This window comes from Moschus berezovskii, chromosome 19, assembly GCF_049115385.1.
Source record: "Moschus berezovskii isolate FMDL1 chromosome 19, NW_MosBer_1.0, whole genome shotgun sequence".
NCBI lineage: Eukaryota > Metazoa > Chordata > Mammalia > Artiodactyla > Moschidae > Moschus > Moschus berezovskii.
The window spans coordinates 28263070-28275408 of NC_142478.1; the positions used below are offsets into that span (position 1 = coordinate 28263070).

The 12339-nt window shown below is 47.2% G+C and overlaps 1 protein-coding gene across 1 annotated transcript in view; it reads right to left on the minus strand.

Annotated features, from left to right (window-relative positions):
• Positions 1–8452, minus strand: part of PCDH10 (protocadherin 10) — a 41116-nt gene extending 32664 nt beyond the window's left edge. The window contains exons 1-3 of the mRNA XM_055404773.2: positions 5660–8452; positions 3991–4049; positions 3336–3442 (exon numbers count right to left, since the gene is read on the minus strand). Coding sequence (XP_055260748.1) covers positions 3336–3442; positions 3991–4049; positions 5660–8287 — 2794 coding nt within the window. The 5' untranslated portion in view covers positions 8288–8452. The remainder of the gene's footprint in view (positions 1–3335; positions 3443–3990; positions 4050–5659) is intronic.
• Between the last annotated feature and the right edge of the window lie 3887 nt (positions 8453–12339).

Genomic DNA, 12339 nt, shown 5'->3' on the forward strand with positions numbered 1-12339 from the left:
AGCTAAATAGATCTCCTTAGATCTACCTCCGATAATACTAAAATGTTTAAGATTATACAGCAAACAATGTTGTATCAGTATTTAAATCAGACAAAAAAATCTATCTTTTAATCTAATAGTATTATAAAATTGAACATATACTAGTTTTAAGTTCACTTTGGCTTTTTTTTTTTTTTTTTGCTATTTAAGCTGTGATTAATCAGTTTCTCCCCTCGTGATGGTTTTTGCAAGCATTTACCACATCTCCTTGGACTTCTGCCATACCTAACCAATACATCAATAGTGCACTGAAAAAAACGGAAAGCACCTTGACAAGGCTATAGAAAGAAAGTGCCACAGACCAGTGGTCAAGTCGAAGAATTCCACACATGGAGCCAGGTGCAGTGGAAAACTGAAAAAGCTTATGTGATTCTCTGTGCAGCTGCCTCCGTGTTTAAAGCCCTTCTATGAACAAGATTGGTGACTGCAAATGGCTTAGAGAGGAGAAAAGCAAGTGGGGAGGAGGGTGAAAGAACAAAAAAGAAAACTATTCATAGAATAATAAATGGAAGGCATATCCAAATAAATAAATACATATTAATGTTAACACGGAAAATGATATAAAGACTTAGGAAGTTTAAATGGGTGAAGAACTAAGCTAAACAGTGTATACTATATAATATGAAATGAGGTAAAAACTAAAGAATTCAGAATTCATATCTTTTCAGTGTTGTTTTTCTATGATAGCCTAACTTTCCCCTTTAAAACATAAAGCTGAGTGGGATTTGCTTATTAGCTCAAAAGTTTTTCATATCCTAAACCTAGAAAAAGATGTGCTATGAAGAATATTCTCTAAATACCGCAAAATTGGAAGATCATCAATACCTGGTTGTACAAGGAAATAAAGCAGAGGTATCTGTTTGCCCGAGATAGGCTTAACTTTTAGGAAATTAACTCTAGCTACTTGGTGTGAAGTTTATAGTACACAACAAAGAATGGACTGGAAAAAAGTCATTAAGTAAAGGCATCTTAATTCTCTGCATTTAGGGTTTTATACTTTAAAAGGTAAATAATGCAAAATCATTTTAACAATAAAACTAGATATATTAAATCTGACTGCAATTCAGCACACAAATGTGTAATTATTTCTTAACACAAGTGTGTTAATACAATTCAAAAATAGCTATCATTGTGCCCAGTAGGTTGTGGCAACCCTATAAATGCTAATGAAATAGATCCACAGATTGTTAACTCTGTAATACTTTCACATGTTAAAAACCTAAAGGCAGAAAAAAAGAATTTTCCACTTTGATAAGAAAAATGAAAACTACCCTGCTTTTAAGCATGTTTTCCAAACACAATTTAGCATTTAACATTTTCAAATGTTTTGACATCTCAAATAATTTGTAAGTAATATTACCAAAATGGCAACACTGAGTGCTTGTGAAATAAAAGAGCCGCTGGGAAGGCACATTGGTAAGAACGTATTCCCATCCATCTCCCAAATTTAGCACTTTTTGCAGATGTTTATTCCTTTCTTTTTCTTCAGTTAAGTTATTATGGCTCATTATGTCTGAGGAACTAAACTAATTGAAATGTTCATTGAGACTGGAGTGCTACAGAAAAAAAAGTAAGGGGGAGTGGGAAAGGAATAAAATACACCCACAAGGAAACATGCAGTGGGGGATTTTCTTTTTTTTTAATGTTAAACATTTTGTTTCAAAAGCTTTAAAAGGCTGACTATGAAATCAGAAACTGAAAAAGAAGAGGAATGAGCAATTCCAAAGGTACACCTTTTAAAAGATAACAATAAATCATATGTCATATATAGGCCAAAAATGAAAGGGACTTTGTACTCAAATATAAACTTCTGGCAAGATCTGGTTTGTTGTCAGGTTCCCAGACACTAAATAGATGCTCTGTTCACTTAGCGTGAAGGCCCGCAAGGGGCAGGGACCTCCGGGGATTCTTGGCAGTTCTCAAGTCTCATTAGGTCTGCATATTAATGACTTGCAGCAATATAAAGAGACCCTTGAGCAGTCTTTTCTCCCCCTCCTCCTGCCTGCGTTTCCCAAGGCCAAGGCAGCCTCAGACACACCACTCATGAGCCAAGTCAGAGGTCTGTAGCCACCACTGCTGCCAGGCGACAGTGGGGCGGGTACTGCCCTTTGACACACTGCCTCAACACCTTTCAGAGGTCCATGGAGTGTTTTAAGGAATGGGTGCTCTCGAGGATCAATGTTACCTTGAAAATGAGAACCCTATCTCCCTATGGCTTAATCACTAACCAAAATGAAGCTTAAAGCTCAAGTGAATGAAGTTGGACCTCCAAACAGTCCAACAATGGGCATTTTTTTAGAAGTGACACAAGTTAGTTTGTCATTGCATTGCTTTATGTATCAGATAAACACAAAACTCAGTTAAAAGAGAAAAAGTTTTCAAAAAAATTCAAAAAGCATCCTTCATAGTTGAAATGCAAACAAAGGAGAAAAAAATCCAAACCTTGTGAAATTTGTTTTCATTATTTTAAGGTACACATTTTATTTCTTTTCAGTGTTTTCTTTAATTATTAGTAGGTAGAGTTATCAGGATTCTATAAAACTTAAAGGGGACATGTATACAGGAGAAAAGAACAGTAAAATCAAGTAAAACTAAGTAAAAAATATGTATCACATTGTAACTCCCATCAGGAATACCTTCAAGCTTACATGCAAATACACCCAGAGGTCAACTTTTGAACATGGATCATGTTGAAAATATGAGGAATGCTTCAGAAAGTGCACATTATCAAATGTTTACTAGTGTCCTGAAGCCTAAGAACCCAGATTTGGAAATCCTGCTTTCAATCTATTCATGACTTTTAATCACCATTCCTTCTCTCATTCAATATTCAGTGGTATGTAAAATGCATTGCTCTGGAAATGAGAAAATTGGGATTTTGGTTCCCAGTCATCCACTTTTCCTCTTGTGACCTTGCGCAGGTCAACCAATTTCATTCATCTTCTGTTATTTCATCCATAAGCAAGTCTAATAATAGTTTAATTGACTGAAGACTGGGGACTGGACCAGGTGAGAAATCTATGTCCTTTGTTCGCAATATAATTCCCGGAAATAACATGACATAAAAAAGAAAAGTTTCACGATCTCACGTATTCCACAATGAATTTCTAACTTTCATTCTAAAGGAACATTAGACTGTATTACAAGTCCCTTCGAGGATACAATTGTCAACGTAGGATGATACCAGTTTTCTGTAGGTTTACTAATACTAAAAACTACCTAAAACACCATCCTCTGAGGATTTATTTTCAAAAAATCCACTATAAAAGTCAGCATCGCCCTTTAATCACACTTACCAGCTGACTGGCCGCGGTTGGTGGCGTCATGATCACTATCTCCCTGTTCACTGTCTCCATGACCACTGTCCTTAGAGCTTACTATGTCGGCTTCCTGGAATGCAGAACTAGAAGTACAAAAATGTGAATATTAGAATAAAAAAGATTGAAGAAACACAGAAAACATTCTTCTGCCACCACATGGTCACCTATGGTGCTGCAGATGCTTATAGCTCTTGATTTCTGCGTAAAGCTAGTTTTTAAAACCTTAAGCCTAACTCTCCAACACTGAGCATCAGCAGTCAGTTTGAGCCCTTAAGGCATGTAAAGTTCAATCATTATTCTATGATTGGAGCTAAGCATAAGTTTATATCATTTTCATAGGACAGATATATATGTATATGTCTGGAATAGTTGGAAAGATTATCAGAAGCAGTGTAGGAGTGCAAACTGACAAAATATTCAAATATACTTAGTGGGTGTATATAAAAGAAACACACCAATATTTTTTAATTTATTGTCTAGAAAACCTAATATAATCAATATTTATGTCCTGTCTTAATTGGAAATATTTTATCTTTTTCTATTTTGATATTGAATAAGATACCTAATTCCTGCTTTTAGTAGGTTGTAATTTGTCTATACACCAAGCTAGGAAAAAAAAAGGCGTCCATACCTGTTAACTCGGCGAGGTCTGTCAACTAGATAGCTGAGCTCTGCTCGCTGGTGTTTAGTCTAGAAAAAAAATAAATAAATCAAGAGCATTCGAACGCTATGGGTTTAACTAACAGTCTGATTTTGAGGCTAGGAACTATTTCTAGCTTAAGTAATTGTGTACATTTTTCAGGAATTTCTAAGCTGTTCTAAGACCTCAGACTAGTTTTTATAAAGACTAGTGCTAGTTAAGACAAGAAGACATGCAGATTTTGCATATCTAGATTTTCATTAAAGGTTAAAAAAATACAAATAAAAGGCCAGTTTTAAATGTGTGTGTGTGTGTGTTTTAAGGAGAGAATGCAAATAACCTCATAGCTGGCCCTCATAAACTATTGTCTCCAATAGAGTCAACCTAGATATACGCTGCAGTCTTTCTTTCCGTGGCCTAAAAAAGTGTTTAGGTGCATACTGGTTGACACAAGAAAAACAGCACGCTCAATAAGCAAAAAGGTTGGATATTTTATGGAATTATTTTGTTGTTTATTTTCAAAATGTGCTTAAGATACAAATGAGCTGTACAAATATTCATGAAAGTCAATGAATAATATCTAAGACTTAAATAAAATAACCTGCCAAAAAAGGAGTTCATAATACCCGCTTCCCTCCTGGCCCCAATTCTTTCCCCCTCCAAACACACTCTGCATTCTCCTCCCCGCCTCCACCACCCCACACACACCTTTTCCGGTCCAAACTTTCTTTTACAGAAATCAACTCTGTTCTCCCTCTCCCTCCCTCCTTTCAACTTTGTCACTTCTCCATCTTTAAAAATGAAATCGGAATTGACAAGCCAAATTCTTTGATGAAGAAAGCTAACAGCAGTGATTTATCAAAAACGATGGCAAGAAGGTGATTATTAGCTAAAAGGAATATGTAAGACAAGAACTGTTGAAGCCTTTCCGTGAGTTTACGCTTACAGGGGTTTGTGCCAAAGCAACTTCATTCAAATTCACACTGTGTGGGCGTTGGGCTTCAAGAACGTCTGTAAATGCTGTCCAGAGTAGAACTGAAGGCTTTTTTTTGCAACCCGAGTTCAGAGAACAAGGATCTGATAACTCATTCACTAAAACATGCATTCGAGTTTAGACAACTGTGCAAAGTTAAACAATCTATAGCTTACTTTTACACGCGACTGAAGGCATCGATAAACAAAGCCAAACAATTAACTTTATTATGCTTGGGACAAATGCAAAGAGAAAAAAAGACCTTTGCCAGTGCCAGAAGGTCCCTCCCTGCATTTCCCTCTCCCTTCGGGCACTTTCTCCTTTACCCCCAGCTTTCTAAGAAGGGAAAGGACTGGGGTGGGGTGGGGTGGGGTGGGGTGAGGGGACTAGGATTTTAAAGGAAAGATGCCAGGGGGAAGAAGGAGGGTCCAAGGTGGCAAAGCACCAAAGGAGGGGAATGAAAATAAATGTGGAAGGGTGGAGCGCAGAAAATTAGGGACGACACGAAGTTTAAGTTACACAGGAAGGGGTGGGAGAGGCGGCTTTCCATTCCTGCCCCCACAAAGATACAAATAAGCTAATATCCTAAAAATAAATACACAGTGCACCAGAGATACAAGGGCCGGGCTAGAGGAGGCTTTCGGATGGAGGAGATGAGAGATGGTGGTCCTTTCGCTTCAGCCTTACCTCGTTGGACAAAATGCTTCCGTTGGAGATGATGTCGGGCTGCTGGTCTGTGTAACCGGTGACGATGGCCCCGCAGGGGTTGTGCTCAGTGTCCGTACTCCGCGATGGGCTGCAGGGCTTAAGGAACATCAGGTCGGTTTTGGCGGACTCGGGGGTCAGGCAGACCTGGTAGCAGTAATTCTGGTTGTGGTGATGGGAGCCAAAGCCCCCGGACTCCTCCACCGGCACCTGGGCCGGGTTACTGGGTACGTTGGAGCTTTGAACCAGCATGATGTCCGACTTGCTGAGTTTCTTCTTGCGCGCCCGGGCTTGGCGGCCACAGCAGGTCGACCCCCCGCTGCCACAGCAGCAGCAGAGGCAGCAGTCGCTGGCCAGACACGTGTAGATATTCAGCTTTTTCTCTTTCTGGCAACGCACGGCAAGCACGATCATGGCCAGAAGGAAGATGAAGGATACCGAGCCCAGCGCGATGATGAGGATAAGGGTGAGGTCCAGCGAAGTCTCCCCGCCGCCGGAGCGGCTGGGGCGCTGGTGCTCTCCTGACCCTCCGCCCCCGCCCCCGCCCCCGCCCTGGGGCTCGACAGCGCCATCCACCAGCTGCACCACCAAGGTGGCGGTGGAGGACAGGGGAGGTTGCCCGTGGTCGCGCACCTCGATCACCAGTTCGTAAGGCCGCTGGGGGTCGCGCTTGGCCGGCACCCGGCGCGCTGTACGGAGCTCCCCGGTGCGCCAGTCCATGCGGAAGAGGTTCATTTCGTTACCCCTCACAATGCTGTAGGTGAGCCGGGCGTTCTCGCCGTCATCTGCGTCCACCGCGGCCACGCGGGTCAGCAGGTAACCGGGCTCAGCCGAGCGGGGCAGCACCTCGCGCGCCGGAGTCCCGTTGCGCCCCGGAAGCGGGGCTACGATGGCAGGAGCGTTGTCGTTCTGATCCACGATGAGGATGTTGACCGTGGCGTTGCCAGCCAGCGCCTGGGGGCTACCGGCGTCCCGCGCTTCCACTTGGAAGCTGAAGTCCTTGAGCTGCTCATAGTCGAAGGAGCGCAGGGCGTACAGGTAGCCGTTCTCGGAGTTGATGGACACGTAAGTGAAGACGCTCATGCCCTGGATCTGGCACTCCAGGATAGAGTAGGCTAGCTGGGCGTTGGCGCCCTCATCGCGGTCTGTGGCGCTCACCGCGTAGATGTAGGCTCCTGGCACGTTGTTTTCGGTCACATACACGTCGTAGACCGGCTGGCTGAAGCGCGGTGCGTTGTCGTTCACATCTGACACTTGCACCTGGATGGACTTACTGGTGGAGAGTGCAGGCTCGCCCCGGTCGCGAGCCACCACGGTCAGGGTGTAGGAGTCCCCCGCCTCTCGGTCCAGAGGGGCCTCGGTCACGATGGTATAGTAGTTCTTGAAGGAAGACTTGAGGCGGAACGGCACATCCCCCAGCAGCTCGCACTGCACCTGCCCATTCTCCTCTGAGTCGCGGTCGGTTACGCTGAACAAGGCCACCACCGTGCCGGGCGCCGCGCCCTCGCTCACCGCCTCCTTCACCGTGCTGAAGCTGATCTCCGGCGCGTTGTCGTTAGCATCCAGCACCCTCACTATCACCTTGCAGTGAGCAGGCACGGCGTTGGGGCCCAGGTCCTTGGCTTGAACGTACACTTGGTACACCGGGCTCTCTTCATAGTCCAGCTCGCCGCTCACCTCCAGCCGGCCGGTGCGAGGGGAGAGTCCGAAGAGCTCGCGAGCCCGGGGCGAAATGTGGCTGCTGAAGGAGTACACGACCTCTCCATTCTGGCCCTCATCTGGGTCTGTGGCGTTAAGCTGGATCACGAGCGTACCAGGAGGCGAGTTCTCTGGTAGGGACACAGTGTAGACGGGTTGGTCGAAGGCGGGCACATTGTCGTTGGAGTCCAGCACTCGGATGGTGAGTAGGGCCGTGCCGGTGCGCTGCTGCTGGGGGAGCAAGCCCCCTCCCCCGCCGCCGCCTCCTCCTCCTTCTCCTCCTCCCCCTCCTCCCCCGTCCACCGCGGTCAGCACGTAGCGGTGCACCGCTTGCTGCTCTCGGTCCAGAGGTTTCTCCAGCACCAGCTCGGCGAATCGGTTGCCATCCCCCTGGGTCTGCACGTCCAGGGAGAAGTAGCTGTTGGGGGTGATCTCGTAGTCGCGCAAGGAGTTGGTACCCACGTCTGGGTCGAATGCGCTCTCCAAGGGGAAGCGGGTGCCCGGCGTGGCGCTCTCAGAGATCTCTACGGTCAGGTCCGGCTCCGGGAAGGAGGGGGGATTGTCGTTGATGTCCAGCACCTCGATCTCCACCCGGAACAGCTCCAAGGGGTTCTCCAGGAAGACCTCCAGGTGCAGGACGCAGGAGGGGCTCTGCTTGCAGATTTGCTCGCGGTCAATCTTTTCGTTCACGTACAACACCCCGGTCTCCAGGTTGAGGTCCAAGTAAGGGGTCCGAGAGTTGGGCGCCGTTTGAAAACCGCGAGCCGAAAGTTTTGTAATGTCCAAGCCCAGATCTTCAGCGATATTCCCCACGAAAGTGCCATGTTCCTGCTCCTCCTGCACCGTGTAGTGAAGCTGGGAAAAGACTCCTTCCACCATCCAGAGCAAGGCAAAGAATAATAGCACAATCATCTCCAAAGGGAAAGGAAGCAGCTTCCCGCAGCCAGTCAGCCACCCAATCACCTCCCCCACCACCACGAAAAAAAAAATCTCAAATAAAAAATACAAATAAAAGTGCGCTATGTGGGGGGGCTCCTGTGGCTTTCTGTCCTTACAAATCTTATTTCTTTTGCTTCATTTTAGGGTTTCCCCCAATTCAACCTCATTTTTTAATCTTAGAGCAGGAAGGGTGACAGGCGTCCCCTTTCCTCATCTGTAATCTTCCCACTGACCAATTAATAAAATAATAATACAATAGTCAGCGTCCTTTATTCCGACAGTCTTGGCGCAACGCGGCGCTGGCAAATCCCAAGGAGGAAATTTCGGTATTTCAAGACTGTCCTCGGTTTGTCTTCTCGCTGATGGGAGGAGAAGAAGGAGGAGGAAAAGGAGAAGGAGGAGGAGGAAGATGAAGAGGAAGAGGAGAAGGAAGAGGAGATGCTGTTGGCACCGCTGAACATGCCTCTTACTGTCAACGGCTGGCAAATGCAAAAGGGCTTAAAAACAGCGAGGGAATTTTGTGCCGGAAAAGCATAGAATGGCTCTGCAGCATAAAACTTTCATTCTCTTCATTTCTCCGGATGGATGTTCTTGGCATTTTTTCCTCTTTCGCTCTATTTGTCTTTTTTGGCTGTCATAGTCTTGCCTCTCTCCGTCCTCATCTCCACCGTCGTTTGCCTCTCAGTAACTGTGAGGAGCAGTTTCTTTTTTGCTGTTTCTTTCCCAAGCCTCTTCTTTCCTCTAAGCTGTCTCTCTGCTTCTCAGTTCTTCCCTCCTCCTCCTCCTGCCTCAGCCCTAAGCCTGCGATCTCGGCTGGCAGTTTCTGAGCTCCGAGCGCTCCGCTTCTCTGTTTTTGCGCAGCGCCCTCATTCTGCCAACCAATCGCCGAGGAGCACCACCCACCGAGTCAGAGCTAATTGGACAAACCGGCCGTCAAGAAGGCGCGTCACGCAGTAACCGGGCCGGGCGGGATGGAACCCGCTCCTGGGCTGCTGGGGTGAGTGTGAGTGTGAGAGCGAGAACAGCCCGGCAGGTCCCGAGGTGCTAGCTGGGGACTCTGCCGCGGAAAGTTCCCAGTCCCCAGCCGCAGGTAACGGAGAGGGAATAGAGAGGTTTCCCTGTTTGCATCAGCAAATGCGAAAACATAATAGCAGCAGCGGTATCCTCTCCCAGGAGCGGGGTTTCCAATGACGCTAACATTCTTTTTCCTTTAAGGTGTTTTCCTTGCTGCTGATCGTGAAAATAAGTCGCCGAGAAAAACAGGAAAAAGTTGCAGAGTGGCCACTAATTGTCAGGGGTTACCAAATTAAGGGACCCTGGCGGAGATTAGCAGGACATTTAAAAACAGACATGGCGTAGGCTGTGTCAAACTAAGTGTGAAGGTCTGAAGGGGCTGCGGGGAAAAGGGGTGAGACAGCTGGAGTGTGGAGCGGAGGTGGGTCCCAAACAGCCAGGGGATGCAAGCCCAGGGATGAACGCTGGCGGCTCCTATAGACGTGCAGACGCTTCTATACTTGCCTCTTCCCTTCCTAAACGTACATCCACAGTATTTTACCAAAAGATTAATTCGCTTAGGGACCTGGTTTGAGCTGTGAGTCCTTTGATCAACGAGTGAGGAGTTTCATTTGAGCTCTGCTTTCCAGCCCGCCAGCCTAGCGCTGACTCTGTGGCCTCGGGCACGGAGCTCTGCCGTTCGCTGCAAGGCGCCTCGAATATCCCTGCGCCTCCCCCTGCCAAGTGCGACGCAGCGGCGGCGCGCACAGGCTTTTTTCTGCTTTTTCTGACAATTGGCGATCTCCCCCTCCTCCCTACACTAGACCCGAGCACCGATTCTTGCCCAGCCTGGAGCAAGACCGCAGGATGAGGGCATCGGGGCGGCTGTGAATGCGTGTGCAGGAGGGGTTGAGGGTGGGTGCGTGAGCTGGGCAGTGCACACGCGGGGCCCCAGTGTGTGTGAGGCTGCGAGTATCTGCGAACGCGTTTGCACATCCATCCACGGCGCTCGCATCCATCCTGCCTGGTTCCGCGCACCGCTCTGTATAAGCCCCAACGGAGCATCCCCACAACACCTCCCGGGCCCCGAAGGATGCACTTGAGGAGCTCTGAGTGCTCAGTCTCGGGGAAGCGCTGGGGCAAAGCGGCGCGTAAACGCACCCAGTTCTTGTGAAGTTAATATATAGCGCGAAGTCTTCAATGCTAGAGTGGATTGAATGTTAATTCTCCAAAAAGATTTTTAAAAGCGTAATTGTGTATTAATTAATGGGCTGTAGGGGGTTGTTTACTCAACCAATGCAGCCCTTGTTCAGTTGCCTTCTTATGCTACAAGATAGAAAGATCCCTTGGGGCTTCCTGGTAATGAATGACCCGGGAGTAACACCGCCACAACCTGCGAGAAAAGGAGAGTCGTTTACCCGATCCCGAGGTATGTTGTCATTCCCTCCTGGCAGGGAATTAAGAAGGGCGAGTGGCTATGGCCGGGAATACAGACTGAGGCTTGCCTCTGCGAGTCCCGCGAGGGCCTGTCTGCTGCTCTAGGCCCCCCCCCGCCCCCCATTGGCTCTTTCATGGAGATAGGTCCAGCCTTTGAGCGGTTGGAAGGAAAGGATGCCAGCAAAAATGGCTAATCCTTTTCCAGCTGCAGTAAACTGACGATTGGCCAAAGCCAAGCGAAAACCACTGCAGTTAAAATGATTTTAGCGTCACGTCTGCAGTTGAGAATGGAGCGTCAGTTTTTAAAAGGACCTGTGGATCAATGAAAAGAAGATTATAGTGTATCTGAATATTAATAATGGCATTGCATCTGTACTTTCTCCCCCTCCCCTTCTTGATTTTTCCTTAGATCTGCAGGATTGAAATGAAATGTTTTGAGGTCTTCAAGCTGACTCATCAGAATAATCCTGGAGCATTTTTTAAATGACGGTAATTTTCTAATATTTCATTTGTACGTACGGAAACACTTGTGTTTGCGCGCGTGTTTGCGTGTGAGAAGCATGCGGCTGAATGACAATGCAGATCCGGAAACTGTTTGCGGGAGGGGGTTTGTGTTCTCAAAACGTGGATGAAGTTTGAGCAGACTTTGGACGTTCGCTTATAGCCAGAGAGTTTCCAGAGGTGGAGATGAGGACGTGGAGACATGGCCAGATTTGCCTGTAAATAATCACTACATCCACTGTAATACTTGAGTTGCATTTTTTTTTTTTTTTTGATAGCAGTTGTGTTTGAAAGGGAAACTCTCTCCACAAACGTGGGTTACAGGCGTCTCCTAGCGGCGAAAGCGGCACAGGACAAGCCAGCGAATTTTGCTTTGGGGCTCTGGTTCGGCTGGGCCGGCCTGTTGGGGGCTCTGCAGGATTTCTTGGGTCGCAGAGGCTAGGATCCGCGCCGGCGACGCCGGCCGGGGTCCTCTAGAGGTCTCGCCTCTCTGACTTCTAGTCTCCGAGGCGCCCTGGAACCGGCGGGGTGACGAAGGGGTCTTCCTCTTGTGAGAACGAGCAAGAGCCCTCGGTCCGCTTCCCTCTACGTCCCTCCAGCCAAGAGTAATTGCAAGAGCATGTTGTCCCGGGCCACGATTCAGACATTGGCTTTAGCAGCCTTCTCTGCCTCCTTACCCTGGAACCATTAAACAGCCCCACCCCGTCACCCAAGGAACAAAACAACACTTTAAATCTATCTTTTAAAAATGCCTCTTAAATAAAACCCGTGTACTTTCTTCCTAGCTGTATCAATGGAGCAGATTTCCCCCTTTTGCTTTTTCACTCGGCGGACCCCAGAATTTAGTGAGGCCGTGATTACATAAATAACAGCCCAGGTGGTGGGGCTGACAATCTCTTTGAAGTACAGAATATCTTATAATGCAGCGTCCTTCACCCCCTCCCCACCCCCATAACTGAAACCGGCGGGGAGAAGCAATCCCTAACATAACTCTCCTCCCTCCCCACGCCCCCTCCAGGAGCGCCAACTCTCTGGGCCAACGCAACCTGTATCCTAAAACAGATGGGGTAAAGCAGCTATTATTATTATTTGGA